This window comes from Uloborus diversus, chromosome 4, assembly GCF_026930045.1.
Source record: "Uloborus diversus isolate 005 chromosome 4, Udiv.v.3.1, whole genome shotgun sequence".
Classification (NCBI taxonomy): Eukaryota; Metazoa; Arthropoda; class Arachnida; order Araneae; family Uloboridae; genus Uloborus; species Uloborus diversus.
In genome coordinates this window covers 135,023,627-135,050,834 of record NC_072734.1, presented here as the reverse complement: position 1 = coordinate 135,050,834, position 27,208 = coordinate 135,023,627, and the positions used below count along the sequence as shown (strand labels likewise).

The 27,208-nt window shown below is 30.9% G+C and overlaps 1 protein-coding gene across 1 annotated transcript; it reads right to left on the bottom strand.

Moving 5' to 3' along the window:
* Positions 1-99: 99 nt before the first annotated feature.
* On the bottom strand, positions 100-26,925 carry LOC129221549 (uncharacterized). Its single transcript, XM_054856042.1, has 10 exons — positions 26,742-26,925; positions 26,063-26,172; positions 25,715-25,829; positions 25,372-25,452; positions 23,195-23,239; positions 20,613-20,668; positions 18,341-18,419; positions 8,316-8,444; positions 4,407-4,484; positions 100-2,222 (listed from the first exon to the last, which is right to left on the bottom strand). The coding sequence occupies exons 2-10, from the start codon at positions 26,170-26,172 to the stop codon at positions 2,094-2,096; spliced, it is 822 nt and encodes a 273-aa protein (XP_054712017.1). The 5' UTR covers positions 26,742-26,925; the 3' UTR covers positions 100-2,093.
* Between the last annotated feature and the right edge of the window lie 283 nt (positions 26,926-27,208).

Sequence of the window (27,208 nt, the reverse complement as noted above, 5' to 3'; positions counted from 1 at the left end):
ATAAGATTTTATAAGGGCCACACATAATTGGTTTTCCTTCTTCATTTTCGTTTGGGAATAAGACCTTAATGATTTTGAAAGGGATTCTTTTTGATAGTTCTATTACATAAAAAAATACTAAAACGTTTTTTAAACCAAATGTTCCAAGTATCTAATCTGTCAAGTCATTTTTAATACTAATAATCTTATTTAATGAATCCTCAAAAGGTAATTTATGTTCAGTGTAAATTTTCTTTTTTTTTTCCTCCGAGAACGAATATACTCTTTAGTGATTGAAATCATTTTCAAGTTCCAGTTGCAATGATTGCAGAAAAAACAAACAAATTGCAAACATTTGTCATTCAAAACAATAAAAGCATCTATTTTCAAAATCTGTATATCAAACTAACAAATAATTAGCGTAAATATATATGAATGTATTTGATCAAATTGTACATAAGGAAAAAAATCTTAAAATTTGATTATATTATTAACAGAGTAGTTTTTTTAAGTGATTTAATTTTTCATATGCAACTTCAGATTAAAAGATAACTGGCCTTCAGAAGTTGTTAACATTAGCTTTAAATGACTTCTTAATTTTTAACAATATTTAAAGCTTTCCGAACATAATAATAGTGTAGTACAACAAGTTTTATTACTGTTCAAATTGGTAACGATGCTCTTGTAATGAAGTTTAACTTGTAATAACATTTTAAGCATTGAAAATACAATTACCTCTTCTCATGCAAGGTAATGCTTTCTAATATGTTTCCAAAAGTTGAATTAAACTTGAAATATAATGTTTATCACAGATTATAATAAAGAATGAAAATAAATTAAAAGAGCAATAAACAGGAATGTTATAATAATGGAAGGAGAAGAGATGAGAGACAAGAATTAGCATGAACTTAAATAAAAATAAATGCTCTAAAATGGCATAATCTTGAATATGGCAAGTAAAAAATTGCCAAATACATTTGCAACTTCAAGTCAAAAACATCAACATATATACAGTGAAACCTTTCTAAAATTCCACCTCTCTTTCGGGTCATTTATTTCTAGTTCCTAACTTTAATCAATGTATTATACATTAACTTCCCCCATCTAAAGATCTTGTGTTTTTGCGACTGTTGCAGAAGGGCCAGTTTTTTTTTTTTTTTAACCAATGAAAAGTAAAAAAAAAAAAAGCCTTCTCATTTTCTCATTTATAACTTTATTACTCTCCCTAATGTATTCTATTTTGTAATTGATGGGAATTGTAATTGCAAATTATTTTTATATTCAGAATAATTTAATAAGATATATTACAAACGTACATTCTCTAATTATCCCTCTATTGATCCTGAATAGGTGTAAATGTTTCTAGAGGAGAGTTGAACATTGATAGATGGGATTAGGAGGCTTAATTGAAGAAATTTCACTGTATTTCAGAAAAAATGGCACTTATATTAAAATAAGGGAAAACATCACTCATCCCAAAATTAATTTATAGTAATCAATTTACAAATTAAATTTGAATTAAGAAATAGAAAATTTAATCTTATTGGTTTTGCCCATTTCCAATGTCAAGAAAATTTAAAGCAGTCAAAATGCAAGTATGCATTAGTTTTCTTCCCTAAATTATTGACTAAAGAACTGCCACAGAGGTATTTAAAAAAGAAAAACACACAGTAATTTATCATTCACAACAAAATAGAGAGCAAAAACATTTAGAATCTGCATGGAAACTTACACTACCTTAAATTATATTGATGGCACATAAATAGAGGTTTGTAACTTAATCTCTTCAATTACTGCAGAATGTAGGTCATGTATATAATATTCATTCAAAATTATGCTGTTCTGATAAATATACCATTGGTTAAAAAGGATTTTGAATTTTATTTCAAACAGATTAGCAATTTTTCGTGGGGTATAACATTTTCAGGATTCCATGCAAGTATGAAATGTTTCTTAAGCAAAAACTGGGTAAAGGGTTCTTCTATAATTGGCAAATTTTGGACTTTTGTCACCCAGCTTTCATGCATAGTAAACCTCACATACACTTGAAGAAGTACAACTGTTGCAAAAGAAATGACCACGTTTTGAACCAGAGTTTAACATCTTGGAACAAATTAAGAAGATGGGCACAATTTTATGTCTCGGAAGTTAGACCCTTTAGGTGCTGTGGCAACTTCAAGAAGTTTATATCGATATTGTCCTTGCTTCACCAAAGTCGCTTCCGGTCCATGTAGAGCATTTTTCTAAAATTAAAAAATATTTTAGAACCTAATTCTATGATAAAAGACCAAGACTTATTTTCAAAACATTTTGGCAAACTGAAGTTTAGTACCAATTTGAAGTTGATCTAAAACCTGCCAAAATATAAATTTTTACACATGTGTTTGCAAGGTACCCTTTTTCAGTGGAAAGAAAATTAGCTACATGTCCAAAAAATTGAGGTAATTCCAATTTTAATGCCTGCATCCTGAACTATATGTCCCAAAACTTTTGACTCATGAAAAATAATGTTAAAATATTTTAAAAACATTTTTGGGCTTGAAACTTGCTTAGCCGTACTTGCTTGCACTGACAGTTCAGTATTACTACTACACTTAAAATCAAACTCAGCAGCCTTGAGAAATTATAACTTTATCTAGTTAGAAGAAAAAAACTCGTGAGAAATAAATATTTAAATCGAATGCTTGTTTAGCATTTATTTCTATAACTTAAATTTATACCCCCCCCCCCCCCCCCCGTTTAATCAATCATCGTCAGGTCCAAGAAATTTTATTCGATTAAGTGGTGTGTTTAATTAAGCAGGGAAATTTTATTTACCTTTCTAAATTGACAACATTTGTCTTAAAACGTAATAATAATATATCAATAGCGAAATAAAAGAAATATCAAATGTTATTGGCAAAAAGATTTTGAAATAAGTTAAATAAACAACAAAGTAGTTAATAATTAGTACGTATCTTACAAGTGCGTATGAAAATTATAAAAAGTACTTACAACTTGAGTTATGAAATTTGTTTTGGTATCTTTTTTCAGTACATTCTTTTCTGAAAAATTCCATAAAAGTGATTGCATGCTTGAGGTCTTTTGGGAACATATTTCTGAGACTCCCTTTTCCCTCTCCTCGTCTACCGTGTTTTACATTTCATATTTATCAATTTATTATGGTCTAAAAATGTTTATTTTTCTTTGTGTTCTTTCATTTAATTATCAACTTTTTTTGTGATGGCAAAGACAAAAGAAATATCGTAGAACATTCAAAATGTTTTGATGAAATATGGATGTTTTATCTCTCTCGTCCGTTGTCGGCGAAAAATATTACTTTATATTTTTACGATAATTAACTTAATTTATTTCTAATTTATTCAACACTGTTCTCGGGAAAAATATTTTCGAAAGTTGATCCAGATTATTCGATTATCTGGGGGAAATCATTCGATTAAGTGGGGATCTTCAACATTGCGTTTATAGGGAAATATTCGGTTCCGAAAGGTTTTATTGGTATAAGCAGGGTATTTGTTTATCCGTTTCCTGATTAAGCAGGGCTGACAGTATCCGTATTGTACTTTTCAAAGAAAGCAGTGACTTATCTTACACGTTACTAACTTATCTCTTTGATTGTTTAGAATCAATTTGATTGTTTGTAATAGTGTCAAGCAGGTGAAAATAAAAAAATAATGGGAATGAATTTCAAATATTGTCTTAAACTAACTTTTTGCTAAATATAACAAAACAAAACTATGAGTAGTAAAAAAATATTTTTTCAGTACTTAAATTTTGTAGAACTTCTGAAAATTTTGATTTGTGGTTTTCATGATCTTTTTGATATTGATAAAGTGTGTTCATTAGTAGTTGTTTAAAAATCATACTTACAAATCTAAAATTTTCAAAATGTTCCGAGTGTACAGGCGTTGTGCAAAAAACTGGTCGAAATTGATTCCAAGATGATTAAAGTAGAAATTATGTAAGGATGTGCTTGTATAACCATATTTATTTCCAAAAAAAAAAAGTCAAACTGCACTTTAATTTTTTTGATTTATCTGCTTCAAACTGTCAAGCACTTTTTTTCCAATTTAAGAAATTATCTGCCCGTTTAAGCATGAAAAGTATCCCTGCACTTTTATTTACTTGAAAAAATGAATAATTTTATGCTGTTGAACCAGTTGCTGCTACATGCTACAACTAGAATTTCTTAAAACTAAAGTAACATACATTTGGTGTTGCTTTGAATCCATTGGAAAACCTGGAATCCTACTTTTTCAAATATAAACCTTGAAGTGGCCACTAATGCCGTGTTTATCTTAGTACATAATGTAATTCACCTTTTGCCAAACTTTAAAATTAGGGAAGAAAAATACAGGCCTCTCTTATAAGGATTTGGATTAGTATTACAAACGAAGAAAAAATAAAATTAGGTGAAATGAAGATACCTTGATAAATTTCTTTACTACATCCTCCTCCACATGGCTCATTTGCAACTTGCAACCCCAAGCAACTAGAGCCAATGGCTAAATAATGAATAAAAGGATTATATATTACAATTCTCATATATGTTTCACAATAAAAACAAAGCAATCTGCTAATTTAAAAGAATTTAATGACAATAATGACTTTTGAATAAGGCATTTTTAAATAAATGCTAATTTACAAATTGTTACAAAAACTAAATACAATAATAAGTTTCAGTACTTTTTAAACTTAGTTACATTCATTTAATCATATTTGTGTAGGTAACAAAAAACAAGACAAGAGTTTTTTTAAGTGTGTGTGGGGGGGGGGGAGGAACACCACTGCAAAAAAATGTACAGGGAGTTTCTAAAAGTGCACAAAACTTTCATTTTAATTAAAATCTATACAGCAAATGCTAACAAAGTAAATATGCAAAACATTCTGCTGATGCAATTTTATGTGGTCAAAATCTAAAATAATTTCAGTAAAAGAGATTAAATGCCGGATTAGCTGATTTTCCTGCTGGTTAGTCGCTTGGAAAATTATGCTCATTAAAAAAAATAAATAACGCTGCTACAACAGGTAATTTTATTGATACTGGTCAAAAAAAAAAAAAAGCAAATATCACAATGACAAAAACAAACCCTTTGCAAAAATCCTACAGATGTCACTGTTAATTATATTTTCTTACAGCAGAGCTATAATGCGACTTAACTATGCTGCATTAAATGTTTTTATGTCTATGTGCCACCATGTTCAGGCTAAAGATGTGAATATAGCATGTATTTTGTGTAGTGCATTAAATGTTTGTATCATGATGTGAACCATGTTTATTTCCACTTCTCACATTGTAATATTTACATTAATAGAATTTTATGGGAATGCAACAAGGTAAAAGTCTACTTGATTTTTTTCTTTCATTTCCAAACCTTTATAACCAAATAATGACAATTAAAAAAAATAAATAAATAAATAAAATTATACATTTTTTAAGCATAATTTTTTTTTAAAAAAAGACAGGATTAGTTAGTGATAAGGTAAGAATTCACAAAAAGTTGAGAAAAACACTCAAAGGAGTACAAAATGTTATTTATCTGATAACTGTAGTTTTACCCTTCAGCCTATAATTTTAATATTATTACAGTCAACTCCCAATTATCTATGGAATTGGGTGGCACAAGTGCTATCAATAATAAAAATCACGGATAAATCTCAAAAAGGCTAAAATGTGGGAAAAATAAGATACTTGTCCTTCCTCAAAAATTTAGTTGTATTGATTGATACTTTTTGCAAACAATGAAAATAGTAGTTTTTGTATTTTGCACAACAGAACTTAACATCAAAACAAGTGTATACAGGGTGTTCCGTTTTAACATGCAAGACCTTTATTTTCACAACCATTAATCCTAGATGTATACTTCCAATTGCAAAAATGTTCGAAATCGGATGCAGGGTTAAGGTATTGAAAGTTTGAAGTAAAAATAAAAATAATTCAAAAAATACAAAATTCAATTTTTTATGCGAGCCTCAGGTCCCCTAACTAATATTTAGAGAAATGATCTTCATTGAAAACTATTACTGACACAAAAACTTAACATTTGTGCAATCAAAACTCAAGGAGATATTCTATTTCAAAGTTTTAAGGGACCATACAGAAGATGAGATTGGAACTTATCGCCCTTTCAGAAGAATGACAGGTCGTCAAAGTAAGAAAAACAAGGTTTATAATTTATATTCTTCATGCTGTTCAAAAATAAATGCAAATGTTATACCGCGATACACAAAAACACACTACAAAACCTTGAACAATTTAAGAAACCACACTCGATGCACACATATTTTAAACGCTTTTTAACCGCTATATTTTCCCCCAAAAGTTGTTATTGACGGCGAGTGAAAAGTGGTCTAAGTCGCAAAACGCTGCGTTTCATATCTCCGTGAATATTGGTCGTACTAATTCAGGGTGGCGACAGAAACTGTGAAAAAAGGTTCCCTGACTTTTCCCTGATTAAGTTCACCAAATTTCCCCGATTTATGTTACCAATGATAATGGTTTTCTTTCCTTGCTCTACTTGAAATCCATTGTATGTTTGTATAAAATGCAGTATTTTAAACGTTTTAAGTGTAAAGTTGTTGAACTAAAGATTAATTTTAAAAAGATGCTGCTTTTTTAATAAAATGGTTAAAAAAAAACATATCATCAATTATTTTTTTTTGGGGGGGGGGGGAAACCCCACAAAACAGTGTATTAAATTTTTTTTACATGGAAAGATTATAGAAAATTTAAGAAAAAAAAAAAACTTTACTTCCAGAAACCACTTAGCATAAGAATTTTAAGAAACTATTAAAATCACTCTTAAAAACATATGTGTATTTATGATAGAACTAAAAAGTAATTGAAATTATTTTGAACTAAATTTTCAAACTGTATAATAATTGTTGCAAGAATAGAAGTAATGTTGTTATTCTTAGATAACTAATTGACATATTTATGCAAAACAAATGAAACCATTTGACATCCATTCATAGGGAGCTTTTCTCTAATCAATAACATATGTTTTAATGAATGAATACAGCATTTTAACAATAAAAAATAAAGATATTTATTTAAGTACACAAGTTAACTCTATTTCAAATGATTTCAGTATGTAACAGAAAAAAATCTTAGATTGCTTTTGTAACAAACCAATTTGAAATGCAAGAAAAAAAAAAGAAAAAAAAAAGCAATTAGTTTATTTCAAAATATATTAAAGAAGAATACAACCTGGTTATAAAATAAAAGAATCACTTTAGTCTGAAGAAAAGAAAACCTTTATAATATGCGGCTACAACAAGTAGTATAACGGCAAAAAAAAAGTTTTTTTACTGAAAGTTCAATTTTAGCAATTAAATTAAAAACGCGAAGTAATAACTTTTAAGCTTTTATAGTATTAATTCAAAAACCGAAGATTTCTTCTTGAAATCGTGATTACAGTACGCTAATTACTTCAAGACAATGGAATAAAAGCAAAGGAGCTAAGGCATTAATGAAGGCTTCCTCTTTGCCTGTATGGTTGTTTATTTTACGTAGCATTGAAAGCATAAAAAGAAATTTCAAGCTAGGTAAAATAAACAACCTAACAGACACAGAAGCAGTTCATCCTGTGGTTAATAAGTAAGATTCAAAACTTTGACGTTGAGGAAAAAAGATGCACAAATATGCGGCAGTGTATAATCGCACCTCATTAATTTTACTTTTTTTTTTTTTGAACAGATAATTGGTGGAAAATGCGTAGGGAATTAAAGTACTTAATTTTGTAAAGCAAAAAAAAAAAAAATTTTTTTTCTTCGTAAAATCAATTTTTCCTGATTTTTTTGTTATTTTTTCAAAATTCCCTGATATTTCCCTGACTTTTCCCTGATTAATAAAGTTCCCTGACTTTTCCCTGATCTCCCTGATCTGTCGCCACCCTGTAATTTCAAACTTTGTTGGAATTATTTTTCAATGGAGGTTATCTCTCTAAATATAAGATAGAGAACCTGGGGCCAGTATAAAAAGTTAAATTTTGTATTTTTTGACTCATTTATATTTTTGCTTCAAACTTTCAATACCTTAACTCTGCATCTGATTTTGAACATTTTTGCAATTGGAAGTACACATCTAGGACTAACGGTTGCGAAAATAAAGCTCTTGCAGGTTAAAACGGAACACCCTGTATACAATGAAGAAAACACAAAAAATAAATATATAAGCAAATAAATAAATAAACAACCGAATTTAAATTTACAACTTTTCAGGAAAAAAAATCCCAACATTATTAGCTTTTTCTGTAAAAATGCATGTTCCCGATTGTTGATTGACTCTCGAATAATCGGGAGTTTACTGCGTTTATTCTATTTAATTGACTCACCCGGTCAGCTGGTAATAGCATGTAAGGTGTAATAACATGGCGTCTCAAGCAGTTTTTAACCAGCTGTCGTAAACGTTCCACTTCAAGAGGCTCCGCACATGGATGATACAGCATCACAATTGCACCATGCTAGGAATATAAGATGTTATAACATTTTCAGAAATTTTAATCATTCATTGAACTGGTAGCGTAAATTCACTTAATATAATAATGCCACATGAGCAAAAATATGGCTTAATCTCTACTGTAACTTAATAACCAAAAACAGTTCATTTTACCGTGATGGAAAGCATGAAAAAGTCACTAAAACGGTTTCAAATATAAATTTTGACAGCATATAATTCAAAAACATAAATCTTATTTTCCAGTTTGATACTGAGTACCCAAGTTCCTATCTTTTTGTTTAATTTTTATAGCTTTCTCCTTTTTTTTCTTTAGTAATAATGTCTAGATTATTTAGATTTTGAAAGTGATTAATAGCTTAAGTAATATGAGAATATTTCACTTTTCCTTTTAAAAAAAATAAAAAAATAATAAGACAAACCTTTTTATTACTTGCTTTAAACATCTAAGTTAGGTTTCATGCTTGAAAATTTAAACAACTCTATGCATTCAACTTTTTAAAAGGAAATTCCCTCACTAGTTTTTGTTAATTTCTCCTGCATGTTTTGAATTGTGTAATATGAAACACAACAGAAACAGTAAAATTAGAAACTAGAGGACTACTAGGTATTTGAACATTTTCCTTTCCCAAACCCAAATTTGACATACAATGGACATATTAAAGACTAAATTAGAGTAACAGATAAAATTGAGTTTGTATAGCTTTTAGAGTATGAACCAAAAAAAAAAACTACTTGTGCATTTAATTTGATTTTTTTTAGAAAATATAAATATGGGTTTTGTTTTGTGAACTTTATTTACCAATCCTCATATATATACAGTGCTGGCCAAATTATTAGACTAAGACTGTTTTAAAATCAAATTCTTTATTGATTATATAACTGTAGACAAATTAATGAACAGTGAAATAATTATCTAATATCTATTATGCATTCCCTTGTTCTTGATGAGCATTTTAAGTCTTTTTGGCATACTTTTCACAAGGTTTACACAATTTCTTAACTTTTTAAGAAAGGAGGTAAAAAATTGTTTATACTCACTATTATATATACTCACATACACTTACTCACTAATTACCGAAAACTAATTTTAAATGTAACAGAACACACTAATAAAAAGAACTAGTGAACTGTTTAAGCTGATTGAAGTTATGTTCCTGGTAAGTACATAGATAAAGAACATAAACAAAGCAGACAGTGCTGCCACCTGCAAACATTAAACTATGCTAAAATAATGTAATAATCAGTGTACAGTATGTACTGTACTTTAACAGTAAAACAAATAGTATTTTAGTACAAATAGTGTACAAAAAACAAAAAAAAAACCTCTTTAGTCGAATAATTTGGCCAGCACTGTAATAGCGAATGATCGAGTAACGCTGATGTCATCAACAATGAAACTCGCACCACGCCATGGTAATTTGATAATATTTTTTGGGAATGTTCAACATGCACGACATGTATTTTGACAGGGCTAAACTGGATCTGGTAACTTGACTGTTTTACTGGTAATACTGTCGTTTTAGGATAATGAAGAAACGTAAAAATGCTCAACAATGAACGCTATCTACTGGAGTTTAAAGTTAATCCACTGTTAATTTCAACTAGCAAACTATCGCCAAACAGGCAATTGCGTCGTTCAAGTGTAGAAGCGATTTTTACCCGTCATACCTTGACGGGCGATTTTCACCTGTCATAACTTGACGGGCGATTTTCTAGTAGTGCAATAATTGGTAGTATAATAATTAGTAATCAGCAAGAAAATACAAAATACTGCAAATGAAAAATCAAATAACATGGAGAGGAATAGCTTAGCCCAGTTTCCACCAAAATAGTAGCTACAAAAATTTAATTATTAAAGTACGGCAAAAAATGTAAATAAATTATTGAAGTAAACAAAAACGCTAAAAAAATCAGTATCTTTCAGAATTAAAATATGAAATTTCTGCAGAAGCTGACGATTTTCTACAAATTCCTTCCAACTCAAGATATAACTTGCACAAATTATACAGATTTCTTTAAGTTCAAAGTAAATCTAAAGTTCCTGCAGATGACTTATTGTTACGGCTTCTTCCTTTTACGTGCAATGTTCGGCTTAATAGTTTTTCTGTTTATCGTCTGCGGTTTATATTTCTTTTTATGTATGGCAACAGCAAAGAATTGTAACGGAACAGGTGAGAGTTTGTGAATAACAACGTAGTAGTTGAATATATTTTTTTCTCGCCCTACGTCGGCGAAGAACTGTATTATGTTATATTCAATAAAATATCTTCCTTTGTTTAAATACGTTTTGGAATTAGTTAATGAAGTTTAGAATTATTGATTTATGAGATTTTCTGAGTGAATTGGAAGAACATAAAATATTGGAGGCACCCGGTGAGATAAGTGCTTTATACTAAGATAAGTGCTTTATTCTAAAATTCTTTATTCTATTTATAAAATCTGTTAAGAAGATAATTGGACGTCTTGAGAAGATTTAAAGCTGATATTTTATTTACTTGTATTTATTGTATAAGATCATTTTCCGATGTTTCATGAAAATATTATTATTTGAAGTATTAATTTGATTTGTAGAATATTTTACGGTTAATAATTTGATGAGTTCTTATTGAGGATTACACTTAATTTTTTGGAACTGATGCTGATTTGATATTGGTTTATGCGAGATGTATAAATTTATTTGAATTAAGAATTTGGACTTTAATTCGATTACTTTCGACTTAGTATTATGAAAGGGGCAGATAGAACTCAAATAATAGCTTCTAGAGGAAGAATTAAAGCTTCTGTAACAAGACTTGAGAATACATTTAATGATATAAATACGAAAAATGAAGTTTTGATACGTATTCAAAGGTTAGATACCTTATTTACGGAATTTGAAAAACTTGATGTATTATTAGATGATAAAGATTCTGAAATAGCAGAATTTGAGGAAAAATATTTTAGATTAAAAGCTCATTATCAAAATAAAATCGAAAGCTTTCATGTTCCGTCTCAGATAAGAGAAGTACAAATTAATGGTGGTGGTTCTACTGTAATGCAAAATGCGGAGACAAATTTAAGTAATTTCCGATTGCCAAAGCTAAATATTACGCCTTTCTCTGGCAATTTTAATGATTGGATAAATTTTAAAGATCTTTATCTTGTAACAGTTCATAATCAAGATTCATTATCTAATGTACAAAAGTTTCAATATTTGAAAGGGTTGCTCACCGATGAGCCAGCGTCTTTAATTAAGCATATTCCCTTATCTAACGCTTCATATTTGGAAGCATGGGAAAAGCTATTGGATAGGTATGATAAAAAGAAGAAAATTGTACAGTCTTTGATAGGAACATTTTTAGAACAGAAAGGTATCTCACACGCGAATGATACAAATTTGAAGAACTTTGTGGATACAAGTGATGAAATTATTAGAGGATTGAAAGCTCTTGGTGAGGAAGCATCAAGTAGAGATCCTTGGTTAATTTATTTAATGCTTCAAAAACTTGATACAGAAAGTAGAAGGCTTTGGTCTTCTGAGACTGCTAACGTAGACTTTCCTTCTTTGAAATCATTTTTTGATTTCTTGAAAACAAGATGTTCGTCTCTTGAGTTAATAATGAACAACGAGTTAAAACAAGTAGAACCAATGAAAAATAATGTTGGTATAAAAAATCGCTCAGATGTCAGAATTACTAAAAATTGCATTAAGTGCCATGGAGTGCATCCCTTGTTTAAATGCGTGAAATTTAAAAGCATGGATTTTAGTGGGAGAAATAATTTTGTAAAACGAAACCAATTGTGTTATTTGTGCTTAAATTTGCACAGGGTAAAAGACTGTCCGAATTCACATTTAAAGTGTATGCTGTGTCAAGCAAAGCACAATACATTATTGCATGAAAATATTAAGGGGAATACTGCTAGTGTTTCTGAATATTTAGTTGAGAAAAAAAGATTTCAAACTACCGTAGAAGAAAATGACAATCCACGAGAGAGTTTTTCACCTGATTGTGAACTTGACTCTAACAACGTAAATCGGGGTGTTATTTCCAGTACTTCTGTAAACAATACTAGAAGTGTTTCTTTTCTTCCTACTGCTCAAGTTGTAATTCAGGATAGTTCTGGAAAATCTTACACTTTCAGGGCTTTGCTGGATTCAGGATCTGAGTGCTCATTCATCAGTGAGAATTTAATGAATGTGTTACGATTAAGAAGAAAAAATGATAGAATTTCTTTGACTGGGATCGCTGAAGTGTCCGCAGGTCAAACTCGAGGCTCCGTAATGCTTGACATTGGGTCGAAATTTTCTAATGAGCGCATCGAAGTTAAAGCATATATTTTGAATAAATTAACTGCTCAGTTACCATCTGAATTTTTGGATTTAAAGGACTTAGGTTATATTAAAGCTATCAGTAATCTTGCGGACAAAGAATTCATGCGTCCGCGACCAATTGACATTATTTTGGGTTCCGACTGTTTTTTCACGATAATGCGAAATGGTAAAATTGATGGTTCGAAGAATGAACCCATTGCCCAAAATACGATGTTTGGATGGGTTATTGCTGGAAGAATTCTTCGTAGTGACATTTCGTCTCCCATTGCTCATTCGCATTTTATTAATGTCAAAGAAAACACAAATATAGATGCAATTCTTCAGAAATTTTGGCAAACTGAAGAATTACCCGTGAAAAAGAGACTGCTATCCGAAGAAGAGGAATTTTGTGAAACTCATTTCCAGACTACCTTTAAAATTAATGATCAGGGTCAATTTGTTGTCAAGTTGCCGATTTACAAAGATAAATCATTGTTAAGAAACTCTAAGAAACTAGCTGTATCGAGATTATTTGCAATGGAAAGAAAATTCAAAACTGATAGAGTTTGAAGATGAATATAAAAGTTTTATGATTGATTATGAAAAATTGGGACACATGACACGTGCTGAAACAAGCCCTGACTTTATAAACTCTGATACATACTTTCTTCCTCATCATGCTGTTATCAAGAATGATAGTGTTTCTACAAAACTCAGAGTTGTTTTCGATGGTTCATGTAAGCCACCTGATTCACATTCCTTGAATTCTATCTTGGCTGTTGGTCAAACAGTGCAACCAGATTTATATGCTATTCTCATGAGGTTTCGTATGAATAGAATAGCATTTTCAGCAGATATTCAACAGATGTATCGACAAATTCTGGTTGATTTTGCGGATCAAGACCTACAGAGAATTGTTTGGAGGAAGTCGGAGAGTTCTCCAATTAGTGAATTTCGATTATGTACTCTTACCTATGGTACTTCGGCAGCACCATTTTTAGCGACGCGAGTGTTGCATCAAATTGGTTTAGACATTGAAAACGAAGATTTTACTGTATCATCTATAATTAAGAATTCTTTCTACATTGATGACTTAATGTCAGGTTCAAATTCGAACGAAGAAGCTATTGCAACAATCAAAACACTTTCTGAAGTTTTGGAAGCTAGAGGATTTCATTTGAGAAAATGGCGTTCTAATTCTCCACAAGTACTGACTGATTCTTTGCCTACTTCACCCAAAGAAGTTCAAAATTTAGAGATTCATCCAGATGAGTGCTCTAAAGCTTTAGGTCTCACGTGGGACTCCTTAAACGACTGCTTTGTTTTTAAAGTTAATTTCAAATTTGAAGGTAATATTACAAAACGAACATTTTTATCGCAATCAGCTAAGTTATTTGATCCTCTTGGGTTTTTATCACCATGTACTATTTCTATCAAAATATTTTATCAGCAGTTATGGCTTTTGAAATTGGACTGGGATAGTCCTCTGCCTCAAGAACTTGCTACCAAATGGGAAGCTTTTCAAAGGAACTTTGAGCAAGTGTGCTACATTCGCATTCCGAGATGGATTCAAACAACTAATAAGAACATTATTCTTCATGGTTTTTGTGACGCCTCAGAATGTGCTTATGCTGCTGTCATCTATGCAGTGCAGCCTAGTTCTGATGAGGAATCAGAAGTAATTATTTTGACATCTAAAAGCAAGGTTGCTCCACTGAAGTCTGTTTCAATTCCCAGACTTGAATTAAATGGTGCTCTGTTACTAGCAAGATTGTATTCCTCGATAAAGAGCATATTTTCAGACTGTGATATCTCATTCCATGCATGGACAGATTCTCAAGTCGTTTTAACCTGGCTGTCGTCTCCTCTTCGTAATTGGAAACCTTATGTTTCTAACAGAACTTCTGAAATTTTAGACTTAGTACCAGTTAAAAGTTGGTCGTTCGTCCCAACGAAGGAAAATCCGGCAGACATTGCGTCCAGAGGATTAGCTCCTAAATATCTTCCGGATTGCACAATTTGGTGGAAAGGACCTTCGTGGCTAAAATTAACTGAAGAAAGCTGGCCTAAACAACTACATAGAGCTGAAAATTCAGAAACTGTCTTGAAGGAGAAAAAGAACTTTAAATTTAGTTTCAATTCTTCTGTTAATTGTAGTATCATTGATAACTTATTTCAGAAATTTTCTTCATTTTCTAAAATTATTGATATATTAGCATTTTGTTTTAGGTTTATCTCAAATTGTAGAGTGGGAAATCGTATGCGAAAACCAGGTATTTTGAGCAATGATAAGCCATTGCCACTGACTACATCTGAAAGAAAGCAGGCAGGTAAAGTGGTAATTTCTTATATTCAATCTGCGTACTTTAGCGATGAAATTAATTGCATCAAGAATGACAAGTCTCTACCATGTAAAAGTTCATTGCTAAGTTTATGCCCATTTATTGATAAAGATGGCTTGATTAGGGTGGGAGGAAGGTTGCAAAATTCGCAGCTGCCTTTTAGTGCTAAACACCCAGTTATTTTACCAGCTCAGCATAAAATTAGTTCATTATTAGTTAAACATTTTCATATGTTACATTTTCATGCTAGTACTACTTTATTACTAGGTATTTTGTGCCAACAGTATTGGATTATAGGTGCTAGAAAAATTATCAAAAAATGTATTCATAACTGCGTTATTTGTTGTAGATATAGATTCTCTGTTTCAAAACAAATAATGGGTAATCTTCCTGTAGATAGAGTTACTCTTACTAAACCGTTTTCAGTGTGTGGGGTAGATTATGCTGGCCCAGTTAGTATTTTGAAGCATAGAGGTAGGGGTGCCAAAACTACTAAAGGTTACATAGCGCTATTTGTTTGTTTTGCCACCAAGGCTCTACATTTAGAGTTAGTTAGTGATATGACATCTGAAACTTTTATTGCTGCTTTGCGCAGATTTTGTTCCCGAAGAGGAGCTCCAAAGCACATCCATTCTGATAATGGTACTACCTTTGTCGGGGCTAAAAAACAGTTGTCAACTATATACAACTTTGTGTCCTCTATTAATAAAGATGAAAAAATAAGTTATTTCTTGTCCCAAATGAATATTGAATGGCATATGATACCGCCTCTAAGTCCTCACTTTGGTGGATTATGGGAGGCAGGCGTTAAATCAGTAAAATTTCATATAAAACGGGTTATCGGGAATACAAATTTAACGTTTGAAGAACTAACCACTCTTCTGACTCAAATCGAGGCTTTACTTAATTCTCGTCCTCTCATTACACTTGATGATAGTGATTTGAGCCAGTTGAGCATGTTAACACCCTCCCATTTCTTGATAGGTGAAGTAATTTCTTCTCCTCCTGAGTATGTACAGGAAAGTAAGTTGTCACTACGCTCTAGATGGGATATTGTTCAAAAAATGAAACTTGGATTTTGGAAAAGATGGCGTGTGGACTATTTGAGTTCACTTCAAAATAAAAAAAAAATGGAAAACTAAGGGCATTAATTTTGTTGTAGGGGATATAGTCCTCATAAGAGAGGACAACGTTCCTCCTTCTATTTGGCCCTTGGGTAAAATAATTGCTACCCATTCAGGTAAGGATGGTGTGGTAAGAGTTGTTACTTTAAAAACTGCAAAAGGTAGTTTTAAACGGCCAATTGTAAAATTGTGCAAACTTCCAACACATCAAGAATAGTTTCTTGATGGGTGGGAGTATGTTACGGCTTCTTCCTTTTACGTGCAATGTTCGGCTTAATAGTTTTTCTGTTTATCGTCTGCGGTTTATATTTCTTTTTATGTATGGCAACAGCGAAGAATTGTAACGGAACAGGTGAGAGTTTGTGAATAACAACGTAGTAGTTGAATATATTTTTTTCTCGCCCTACGTCGGCGGAGAACTGTATTATGTTATATTCAATAAAATATCTTCCTTTGTTTAAATACGTTTTGGAATTAGTTAATGAAGTTTAGAATTATTGATTTATGAGATTTTCTGAGTGAATTGGAAGAACACTTATCTAATTCAACAGTTTTCGCAAGCTTTTCTCTGAATTATCGTAGTTTCTGAGAATTTTAGAATTACTTCTAATTTAAAGAAATCTGCAGAATTTGTGCAAAATTTTATCTTGAGTTGGAAGATATTTGCAGAAAAATATGCAGTTCCTGCAGAAATTTCACAGAAATCTGTAGAATTTCTGCAGAAAATTTGTCTGAGTTTTCCTCTCACATTTTAACAGAATCGTTCTGCTGCTCAGGCATCTGTTCTGCGACGTAGGTCACAAATTTAGTAGTATTCTACTTTGGGGGTGTAAAACAGCATCGTATGTTGAACTAACTTCCAACTTTCAAAATAATTGAAATATTTTCAAGATGCAAAAGGATTGAAAACTGCTGCTAGTTTTGCCAAAGCAAATGAACAAACAATAAGGAGCGCTTCCAAAAAACTAAATGAGTTATTAATTGCAAAAATTCTTTTGAGTAAAACTCTAGAACAAATCAATTCCTTCAGCACACTAAATTTAGCAGCAATTTAAAAAAAATCGAATTTTTGCAACACACTAATAAATCAGGTGGGAAAATGGTGTGATTAGCAGCTACTCTTTCAAGCGGACCTACAAATTATTCTTAGGAAAAAATAGTGTAAAATTGCCCATGAACGTAGCTCTGTTGCAAGTTGGTGCAGAAAACCTATTTGGAGCTCACTAGCATGATTGTTCTAAAATTTCTATCCTTGGAAAGAAAATTGGTTGTAGTCCATTTTCTTATGCACTACAACGGAGTTCTTATATTCCCCTGACACCCCAGATTGGTGGATGACTAGTAACGGGCGCCATCTATTGAGAAGAAGTAAAACTTTTTGATGAGTGATTGAAAAAACTGCAAAAGCGGGAGAAAAATGGTAAAAAACAGGAAATCAGAAAATAGATGTAAAAAACGGAAGTCTCCCGTAAAAAACAGTAGAGTTGACAAGTATGCTACTAGCACATCCAACAGGACTCTAATACTGTTGACATGATGTGCATATATTTTTTTTTAATATGTAAGGGACAATTAACAAAGCTATGGCACATTGTGCCATAGCATTGTTTTGCCCAAGGTAATTTTTTTACTATAAGCTCAAGTAGCTCCTTCAACTTAAAAACTTCTAACCTTCTGAGTATTTTCTGTTTGCAAGTTAAATTTAATGAAATTAAATTTGGTGTATTTTTTATAAATACATTAAGGGGCAATATCTTTATTGCAAATTTTGAAAACAAGAATAATCACATAAAAAATATATTAAATTAGAAAGTAATCCTTTAAGTCATTGCGAAGTTAACCACTGAATTAGCATTAAATACAGTGAAGCATTGTTTAATACGTTTCTCTTTTATACGTTTTTATCATTTATACGTTTCTTATATTGGTCACTGCAAAGTACAATACATATTAGCGTATACTCATTATACGTTTTTTCATTTGTACGCTTTTTTCACGCAGTCCCTTCAAAAACATATAAACGATGCTTCACTGTATTAGAATTCTGTAAATAATAATCTTAACACATATTGAATTTACTTTTCAACTAAACTAAGCTAAAAGTTTGAATACAAAAACAAACAAACAAAAAAAAACACCTTACTTCTAAATTATGAATCCATCTCTGAGGTGGAGCATAAACATATTCTCCATAAACAGGCCATAGTGGTCTATGATTTCCACTAAATAACAAAGAAATTTTATTCCTGACAAATGTATATTAATAACATAACTTTTTGAAAATAACTTTTGTGTTTAAAAATACAGTAACCTCTCATTGCATTATGCATGGTCGGGCACTGCAAACAAGAAGTTACTTCCAGAACTAAGCGAGCCTAATTTCGCACATACTAACACAGGTTTTCTAAAATCTAATCAATATTCTTTTTATTAGCTAAGATAGCAAATTATGTAAGACATATCTTTTTAACATGAACATCTGATTTCTAAAAACAAAATATACCTCACTCATCTAATGAAATAGATGCACAAAAAAGAAGAAAACAAAAGAAGTAGCTACACTTTTTAAATGATACAAAATCAGCTAATAGATTAGTTTTTCCACTAAAAATGCTTTCGCCTTTTTCAAAAAAAAAAAAAAAAAAAATCAAAATCACTGCATTTTATTTCATTTATTTTTTAATTTTTGCAGCTTTTTTTGGTTAAAAATAGAGCTTTGAATTTCTTTTTATTTTCCCTATCAAAATAAAAATACTAATTAAAACATCAAAATGACAATAAAAACAAAGTCATTATTTCACAGTAACAACATTTGAAGAGTTTACTTTCAAAATGGATTATATCCACTTTTTAGAAAAAAATTCTTTTTTCATTTTCAGAATCTCTAATATAAGCCCTAACGACCCATGGACTTCTTTCTTCTCGAAGTGGTTTATATCTACTGTTAAAAAACGCGTAAACATTGGTTTTACCACCTAAGCAGTGTATATCCATCCCCTTATTTCTCACTAGGTATTTTACAGCAAAATGGAAACTATCTCTTATTTGCTAGTACCCACTGATTCACTTTCATATCAAAAAGTCACATTTCTCAGATCTTTTGAACAAAAAAAGGTTTGTTTGAATCAGACTATACCCCCATCTCAAAACCAAACTATCCAATTTTTTATTTTTCAATCTCTGTTTAATTTTTCAGTTTATTTTTGAGTTAATTAGTTTTTTATTTATTTATTTATTTATTTGCATTAAACTTTTTTCATGCTTTTTTTTCTTCTTTCTTTTACTTTTATGGGAAAATAGGCTAAAAAGTGCAACATATATCAGAGGTCATTAAAAATAATTCATTAAACATACAAGTAAAAATGTATACTAACGTTTAAGTTAGCAAACTTATATTTGAATGAGTGTTTTATTTCATATATTAATTATTGATTATTACAAAAACATACAGAAAATTTCAACAATAAAGCAGGAACCACAGTAAGTATTCGCCACCATGCCAAATATGATAAAATCATAAATTCGACAAAAGAAACTCTCATTTGGCAAAAGAAAAATTCACGTCAATGCTTAAAATTCTCAAAAGATGGTAAAAAAATTCTACAAGAGAAAAAAAAAATTGCCAGCAAATGGGGAATTTATTTGGAGTCACTGCCTGCCATGATAAAATGCTGGCAGTAGAATGAAAGTTAAATGCATTGTGCAATGTTATTAAGTGCCTTTTTTTACTTTAGTGCATGCTGCATATTTAAAATATAAGTAACTGTTTTCATTGTATATTTTTGAAAATTATGCTCTGTTTTCTGATTGAAATTTTCTAAAGAAAACAAATCACTACTGGGATTTAGTAAAATTAGTCTTTGGCTGAGACTTTTGAAATTTAGCTAATTTGCTGGCTAACAGTTTGAAATCCCTACTGCAGGCCCTGATTAAGTAAATGTTGGTTCTACAAGCTTCTTGAAATCATCATGCCGTAAGGCCTCACAAAATGGGTAATCTATTACTGTTAGTATTGATGCAGATTTCTGATTTTTCTGCTGTACAGATATAAAAGATTTTTAAGAACTTGCTGCATTATTGAGATATCATAACAATGCTGATTAGTTTTAGCCTTTTGATCACAGAGTGACATAGCATTTGTATCAGAAATATTTTGTCCTCAAACGTCTGCATTAGAAACTATTAATGAATTTGGGTAACTCAGGATTTTCTACAAGATGCATGACACAAAATCCCAAGAAACCAGTTCAGCAGAACAACAATCAACTTGAATCGATTGTCAATTCATCTTATGAGGTCAAAAAACTTTTGGTACAAATGCTTTATCTTAGGCTCAATCAGTTGTAACCCTAATAAAAATTATTGGTATATAATCTGAAATAAGTTTTTTTTATTAGAAATTAATTAAAACTTACTAAGTTGGTATGAGATCATCATATTCAATTTTTTCGTTCAAGCACACATGTTTAGACTAAAAATAAACAAGTCAAAATGATAAACAATTTCTCATAAATATTTGGTCAAACTTAACTATGTAAGGCTATTTCAGAATAAAAATCATTTGCATATTATATCAAATAATTCATAAAACAAGTAAAAGGAAAAAAATGTAAAATGATTTTGCAAAAAAAAAAAAAAAAAAATTGCTTACATTGACAAATTAGTAACGAAGCATTTGTCTTTCCCTTTACAGTTTATAACTGTTTCAAACTAATTATGAGACACCGCGTAATTTTTTACCTACACACATACACCAAAGCTAAATGCTTTGTAATATTCTTTAACAGAAGTTTAGCAGCTGTAAAAATTTTATGGAGCATATACATAAGAGGGGTTCCAAAAAGTAAGGTAACAAGCCCATGCAGCATAAAAATTCATTGAAGAATTACAAAAAGGTATAAATAATAAAGAGGCAAAGGTACAGATTACTGCTCTAACACAGTCACCACACTTATTAAAGCATTTGTTCCAGTGGTATACCAAACCATCGAAACCCGTATGGTAGAAATCACTGTCAAGAATGTGAAACCACATCAAGAAAACTTGCCAAATTGCAGCATTGGTTCTGAAATGCCGACTGCTCAAGTGTTTCTTTTAAGGTCTAAATCAATAGAAATCACTTGGTGTGAGATCGAGATTGCAAGAAAGGTTTTTCATTACCTCCCAACACAAAAACCTTATCACAGTTCTTATTTCAATGACTGACCATTGTTTCTGTCAAACACAGACGTTTTGTCATGTCAGTGGACACTTAGTCCCATCCATCAATACCGTTTCAAAGCTCTGATCATCTTTGTTTTCTTCAGTGTGATTTTTATTTATACAGAGAATCTGTACACCCATGAGAGCTTGTGTTGCCCTACTTTTTGGAAAAATTACACATATACACTTTAGGGTGGAGCAAAAATCACGAAGTTTAAAGGGCCAGGGGTGTGGAAAAATTGTGCACCCATACCAATAAAAAAAGTCTAAAGTTTTAGCATGAGCAGATAATATCTTTTGTTTCTGACAACTAGTTGAAAATTCAATTTTGAGTAAAATAATTACCTTTTTTTAAAATTATTTTTGAAAAATATAAAAATTGATCGACCAAAAGGTTCGGCAATTGCACTGCTTAGAAAGATATGCAGTATTAGGCAAATAACACTATATTTTTTGCCTCCAACGATCGGATAAAAAATTAACACTCTTGAGAAAAGGACCCAATGTGTTTGATTTATTGCTCAGAAACATTTTACAAGATAACTTAGATGTCGTATTATTGACACACAATTATTATGTATCCCTCAAGAAATATTATATTACCCTAAAATTATTAAAACTAATTTCATTAGTAGTGTTTCTCAACTTTTTTGCATTACGACCCATCGAAAGCTGAAAGTTTAGATAAGAAGGAGAGAAAAACAGTAAATTCCAACAGCTAGTTAAAAACTCAAGATTTTTTTAAAAAGTGACTCTTTGTCGATTATTTTTGAACAACACGACTAAATGGCCCAAAAGAGCTGGATCCAAAACATTAAACGATTGCACCACATAGAAAGATATGCAATAATAGACTGATCAGACTATATCTTTTGCCTCCAATGATCAAACACAAAAAGTTGCACCATGTGGTTGCAAGGTAATTTATACAAACTTTCGGCTTTTAACGGGGTTGCTACGTGGAAAGGGTTAAAAAAAAAGGGTGCTGCTGAAAATAATTTTATGGTGAAATTAATATTTCTTACAGTACATACTATAATATTATGTATCAAAAATATGATATCTAAGCAGTCTTCTAAAATGAAATAAGACCAATAAACGAAAATGCACTTATTTTACCAAAAGGGTTACACTTTCATACGGTTGATTTAATATTTCATATCTTTCTAGGTGGTACAATTACCTAACATCCCCCCCCCCCCCCGCGCTTTCGGTCCATTAAGTTTTTTAATTTTTCAAAAACGACAAGCAAAAAGTCACCTTTTTCTAAAATGTTTAATTTTCATCTAGGCGTTGGAGGCAAAAGAACACACATTAGTATAATAGATAAAGAGCAGTAATTTCAATGAGATATTATTAACAAATTATAAACAAGATATTTGATAAACTATGTTGTAACTTGTAAGTACAATTTTCTTTAATAATTAAACTAACATGTTATGAAGTTTTATTTTCATTAACATTTTGTATCATTTTATCAGGGTAAATAAGCTACAACAAAATAGTATGTCACACGATCAACAGCTTATTTTTTATATAGTAATAGATGTGATAGTTTTATTGTAGAAAATGAAAGCAAATTTTCCTGATTTTAAATCAAATACATTGACTTCTAAAGATATTATTACTTTTGAAAATTCTTACTATAAACTTAAATACACCAACAATTATATGCACTTTGAACAGGAAATTCATTTAGCTGTAAAATTATTTTACTAGCAAATAACTAAATGAAATAACATGCATTTATGTATTTTGACACAATTTAAGGATTAAAAAGGAGGGAAAAACTCACATAAAATTTCTCCGGTATATTGCATTCTTGAACAGAGTCCACATTCTAAAAAAAAAGAGAGAGAGAAAGACCTAATGTTATTTAAAGGCAAAACTACTATTTATGTTTCAATATTTTTTTTTTCAATCATTTTTACATGAACTTTTAATACTCAATGATTCAGTTTAATGTCAGAAAAGTACTCTGACAATACCAGATTTTGGACACTTATTAGTTACTCAGCAAGATATTATGAGATAGAGTTCTTTTTCTTTGGATATACTAGTTAAGTACAATTAGGTTTTCCTAAGTTATTGCCCATGGATATTAGATCCACTTTCAGAGACAGCCAGTCTCTTTCCCAAATTTCACCAAGATAGGTTGCAGACAAGCTTTCTTGTTGTTATCAACCTGATCAGGGCTTAATTCTACCAAAACAAGTGCAGGATCCCTCAATTGCTGTGCTAAGCACATAAGTCTTATCTGCAATTTTTATCAAAATTCAGATACAGTCACCAGGACGTTTTTGTCACAAGTTTCACCTAATTATAATTTTGTAGGGCCATTTGTCAAAGCGAATTATATTTTTTAAAAAACTGAAAAAGTTGCATCTGAATCAACCACATGGAGGCACAAAACTTTAAATAGCGATTTCCAAGGGCGGATCCAGAAAGTTTTCAAGGAGGGGGCGATTGATTTATAAAATTGATTTTATAAATACACAAACCTCTGCCCCATAATGTTTTTTTTTTGGAACTTCCATTTCTAAAACATTCTGGAGGAGTGTACTGAACCACATCCCTTATTTTAATGCCATCAAAGTTGTCCCGTAATTGCCTTTTTTGACTTCAGTATAAAAATCTTTCCAGGGGAGAGCCTCCTGATTTCATCTGACACCATTTAAGAGTGTCTAAAATTGTATTGGAACTCCAAAAAAACTTTCTGTACGAAGTTCCGATCCATATCACTAAAGTGTTGAGAGATGTGCCACAATTGCATTTTGAAGACTACAATTCAGAAAAAGATTGCAAGGGATTGCCCTCTTTTTCGTAACATTATTGAAGATCATCTAAAATTACACTTTTGGAACTTTAGTATCGGAAATATGCCGAGAAAAAGCTGCATCTCTGCTCAAAGAGGGGTGATCGCCCCTCCCTTGTATACGTCCTTGGCAATTTCTCTTTTTGAACTCAACTGTAGACACAACTTTTATGTTTAGCACGGCAGTCTAGTCGTTCCAACTTATTTTTACAACGTGTAAAGCCTAAAATGTTAAAATTTGCATAAAATCAGAAAAAAAGTGCAGGCAGGGCCGGATTTGGAAGTGTGAATGCCCCAGGGCAACGAAGGAGTGGAGGCCCCTAATCAGGGTTCAAAAAGATCATATTTTCGAAAATATCCGATACTTTGATATATATCCGAATATTTTGATATAAATGTATATATCCGATATTTTCGATTTTTTTGACCCGTGAAAGTTAGGATATTTTGTAAACATTTTATTGTGTTTACAAAATTACTCCCCCCCCCCCTAAAAAGGAGAACTTCCTTGCTTTTAGTGCTTTTTTTTTTGCAAAAATGTATAAAAATTTCCTTTCCAGCCATTAATGAATAAGTAATTAAAAATGTCAAATTTCAATAAGTCTAATCTATACTGAAATCGGTTTCCATGGGGAAAATTTTTGAGCCCCATCTTAACATTTTGCATATGAGCGCCCTTGTCAATGGTAAATCTTGAGAAACTATGAAGTACGACAGGAAAAAGTTGAGCAAAAAATAAATAAGTACAATACAATACAATACAAAAGTGACAATGAGCAACAGGCTCAGGCACAGCTAGGCAGGTCCTATTCAATTCTGATTCAGATCTGAAGTCATAGTAACCTGGTTGAACACCTTTCTAAATTAAGGACTTCAAACTTTAGCCTATATCCTGTTGGTATATCCTGGCTAAATCATAAATCCTGTCTATTTGTCCATAACTATAGTGTAATAAATATCAGATAGGGGATTTGTTTGCTCAGCTGGAGCAACAGAAAGTTCTTGTCTAATTTACATGGGGTCAGTGAAATAGCTTTCTAGTTTTTAAAATTTTTCATTTGACTTAGCATTTTTGTATGTTTGACAAATGGACAGCTTTCTATGGATTAAGTACTAATTTTCCTTATGAAGTGACAAAAGAAATAAAATGTATTCACCTTTAGCACAGGTAGACGGTTCTTCGGATGATAACAAGTATAATTCACTGGAGAGCCATCCCAGTCAATTTCAAGACCATCCTTTAGGAATGAAATAACTTGATTATGTTTCATGTCAAAACAATGAAGATTTTACAAAAATATAAACCATTGCTGGTTGTATTAAAAAGATAGATAAAACTGAATGAATTTGTAATGCAGTCAATAGTTGCAATACAATCAATAATTTAGACTAGAAGGAAAAATCTAATTAAAAAAAAATAACAGGTCAAACAATGATAGGGTTTTCAAAACTTGAATGTATTTCAACTGAACTAGAAAATTAAAAAACAGAAAGGATTACCTTAGCATTATCACAAATATCAGAGGCAACACCCATTTTCACCCCATGGATAGCATCTTTCATACTACTAGGTATTCCTTGCATGACCTCCCTCTTAATGAAGTTATCATTGTCACTAAAATAGACCGGGGGAAAAAACTACTTCAATTTAGGTTTCAACAAAAAAAGGGTACTCATTAATTAAAATCATTTCTAGTAAAGATCTAGAATGAAAGCAACATGAGCAAACTTAAAACTACAATTAAAATTAAGATATTGTATCTTTACTGATAAAATTACAAAATCTTGTTTTCTATTGTTTGCAATGCACATCAAATTATTAAACCAGAATTTAATGAGAAGAAATACCTTATCTCAAAGACGGGGAATCCAGCAGAAATTATCCCTATATTATACGAATCAGAAGAGGATAATAAAAAGGTGCTGAAAAATGCAATACAGAGTAGAGCATAAGCCATCTGCAAATGAAAATTGAAAATGATGAAACAATTGTACTTTAACTGAGAATATCATACCACATTTAGAACATGAAGTTACATATTGACACAAAGATTATGAATGAATAAAACTAACTTCTGACAATTGTGATAGTTACATCCATGCATTTTACGCTAATTTTTCATTTTGAAGAAAAATTCAATTTTGCACGGAGGTAAACCATACCATAAGGAAAAATGCTTAGTGACCATAGTCAGTAGGTAAAAGGAGTTAAAAATTATAAATATAATAATACTGTTTAGAACATTTTAATATGCATATTACGGCAGCAAAAACTCTTTGGTTGAAACAAAAACAGCAAAGCTTTTATTTTTTTGTAGCAGAAGGTTCACTTAAGAAAAGAAAACACTCAAGGAATTGAAAGTGAATGAGCAAACAAAATATTTCTTCTCAAAACAGAGAGTTTTTACATTTTAAAATGAAATATAAATCGTTAATATGAACTACATATAAGATTAGTGAAATTAAATATTTGAAGCTAACAGTTTTACAGTATGGTGTCGGTAAAGCACAAATTTTAACCGGTTACCTTGACTACAGGTGAAATCCGAGAAACTATTGACTAATATAATGATCGGCAATTCTGCTCTCCATAAAAATAAGAAACTCGGCTATTTGTTAAAAATAATGCCTTTAATATTATGAATCAACCTAATAAAACGTCAACCCTTTGAATGCGCATGACCATCGCAGTGACCACACAGCTTTTAATACTCTACTCTCGAAAACGTCAAAACCAAAAGCGATGTAAACAATTTTTTAACTGCTGCCAGAAAAAATCACAACTTATTCTTCTCCAATGTAGGTCAGAGTAATGAAGTTACGGAGTGCCTTTATGTAATTAGACAACCTCCATGGCAATTTGCACTTCGTCGAAACTTGTTCAAAAGTATGCTCCTAAAAAGACTCCGTCACTGATTTTTTTTTTTTAATACGAAAAATTAAAATACAACAAAATGTGGTTTCAAATTTCCTTTTGTTGTTGGTAAGTTGTCC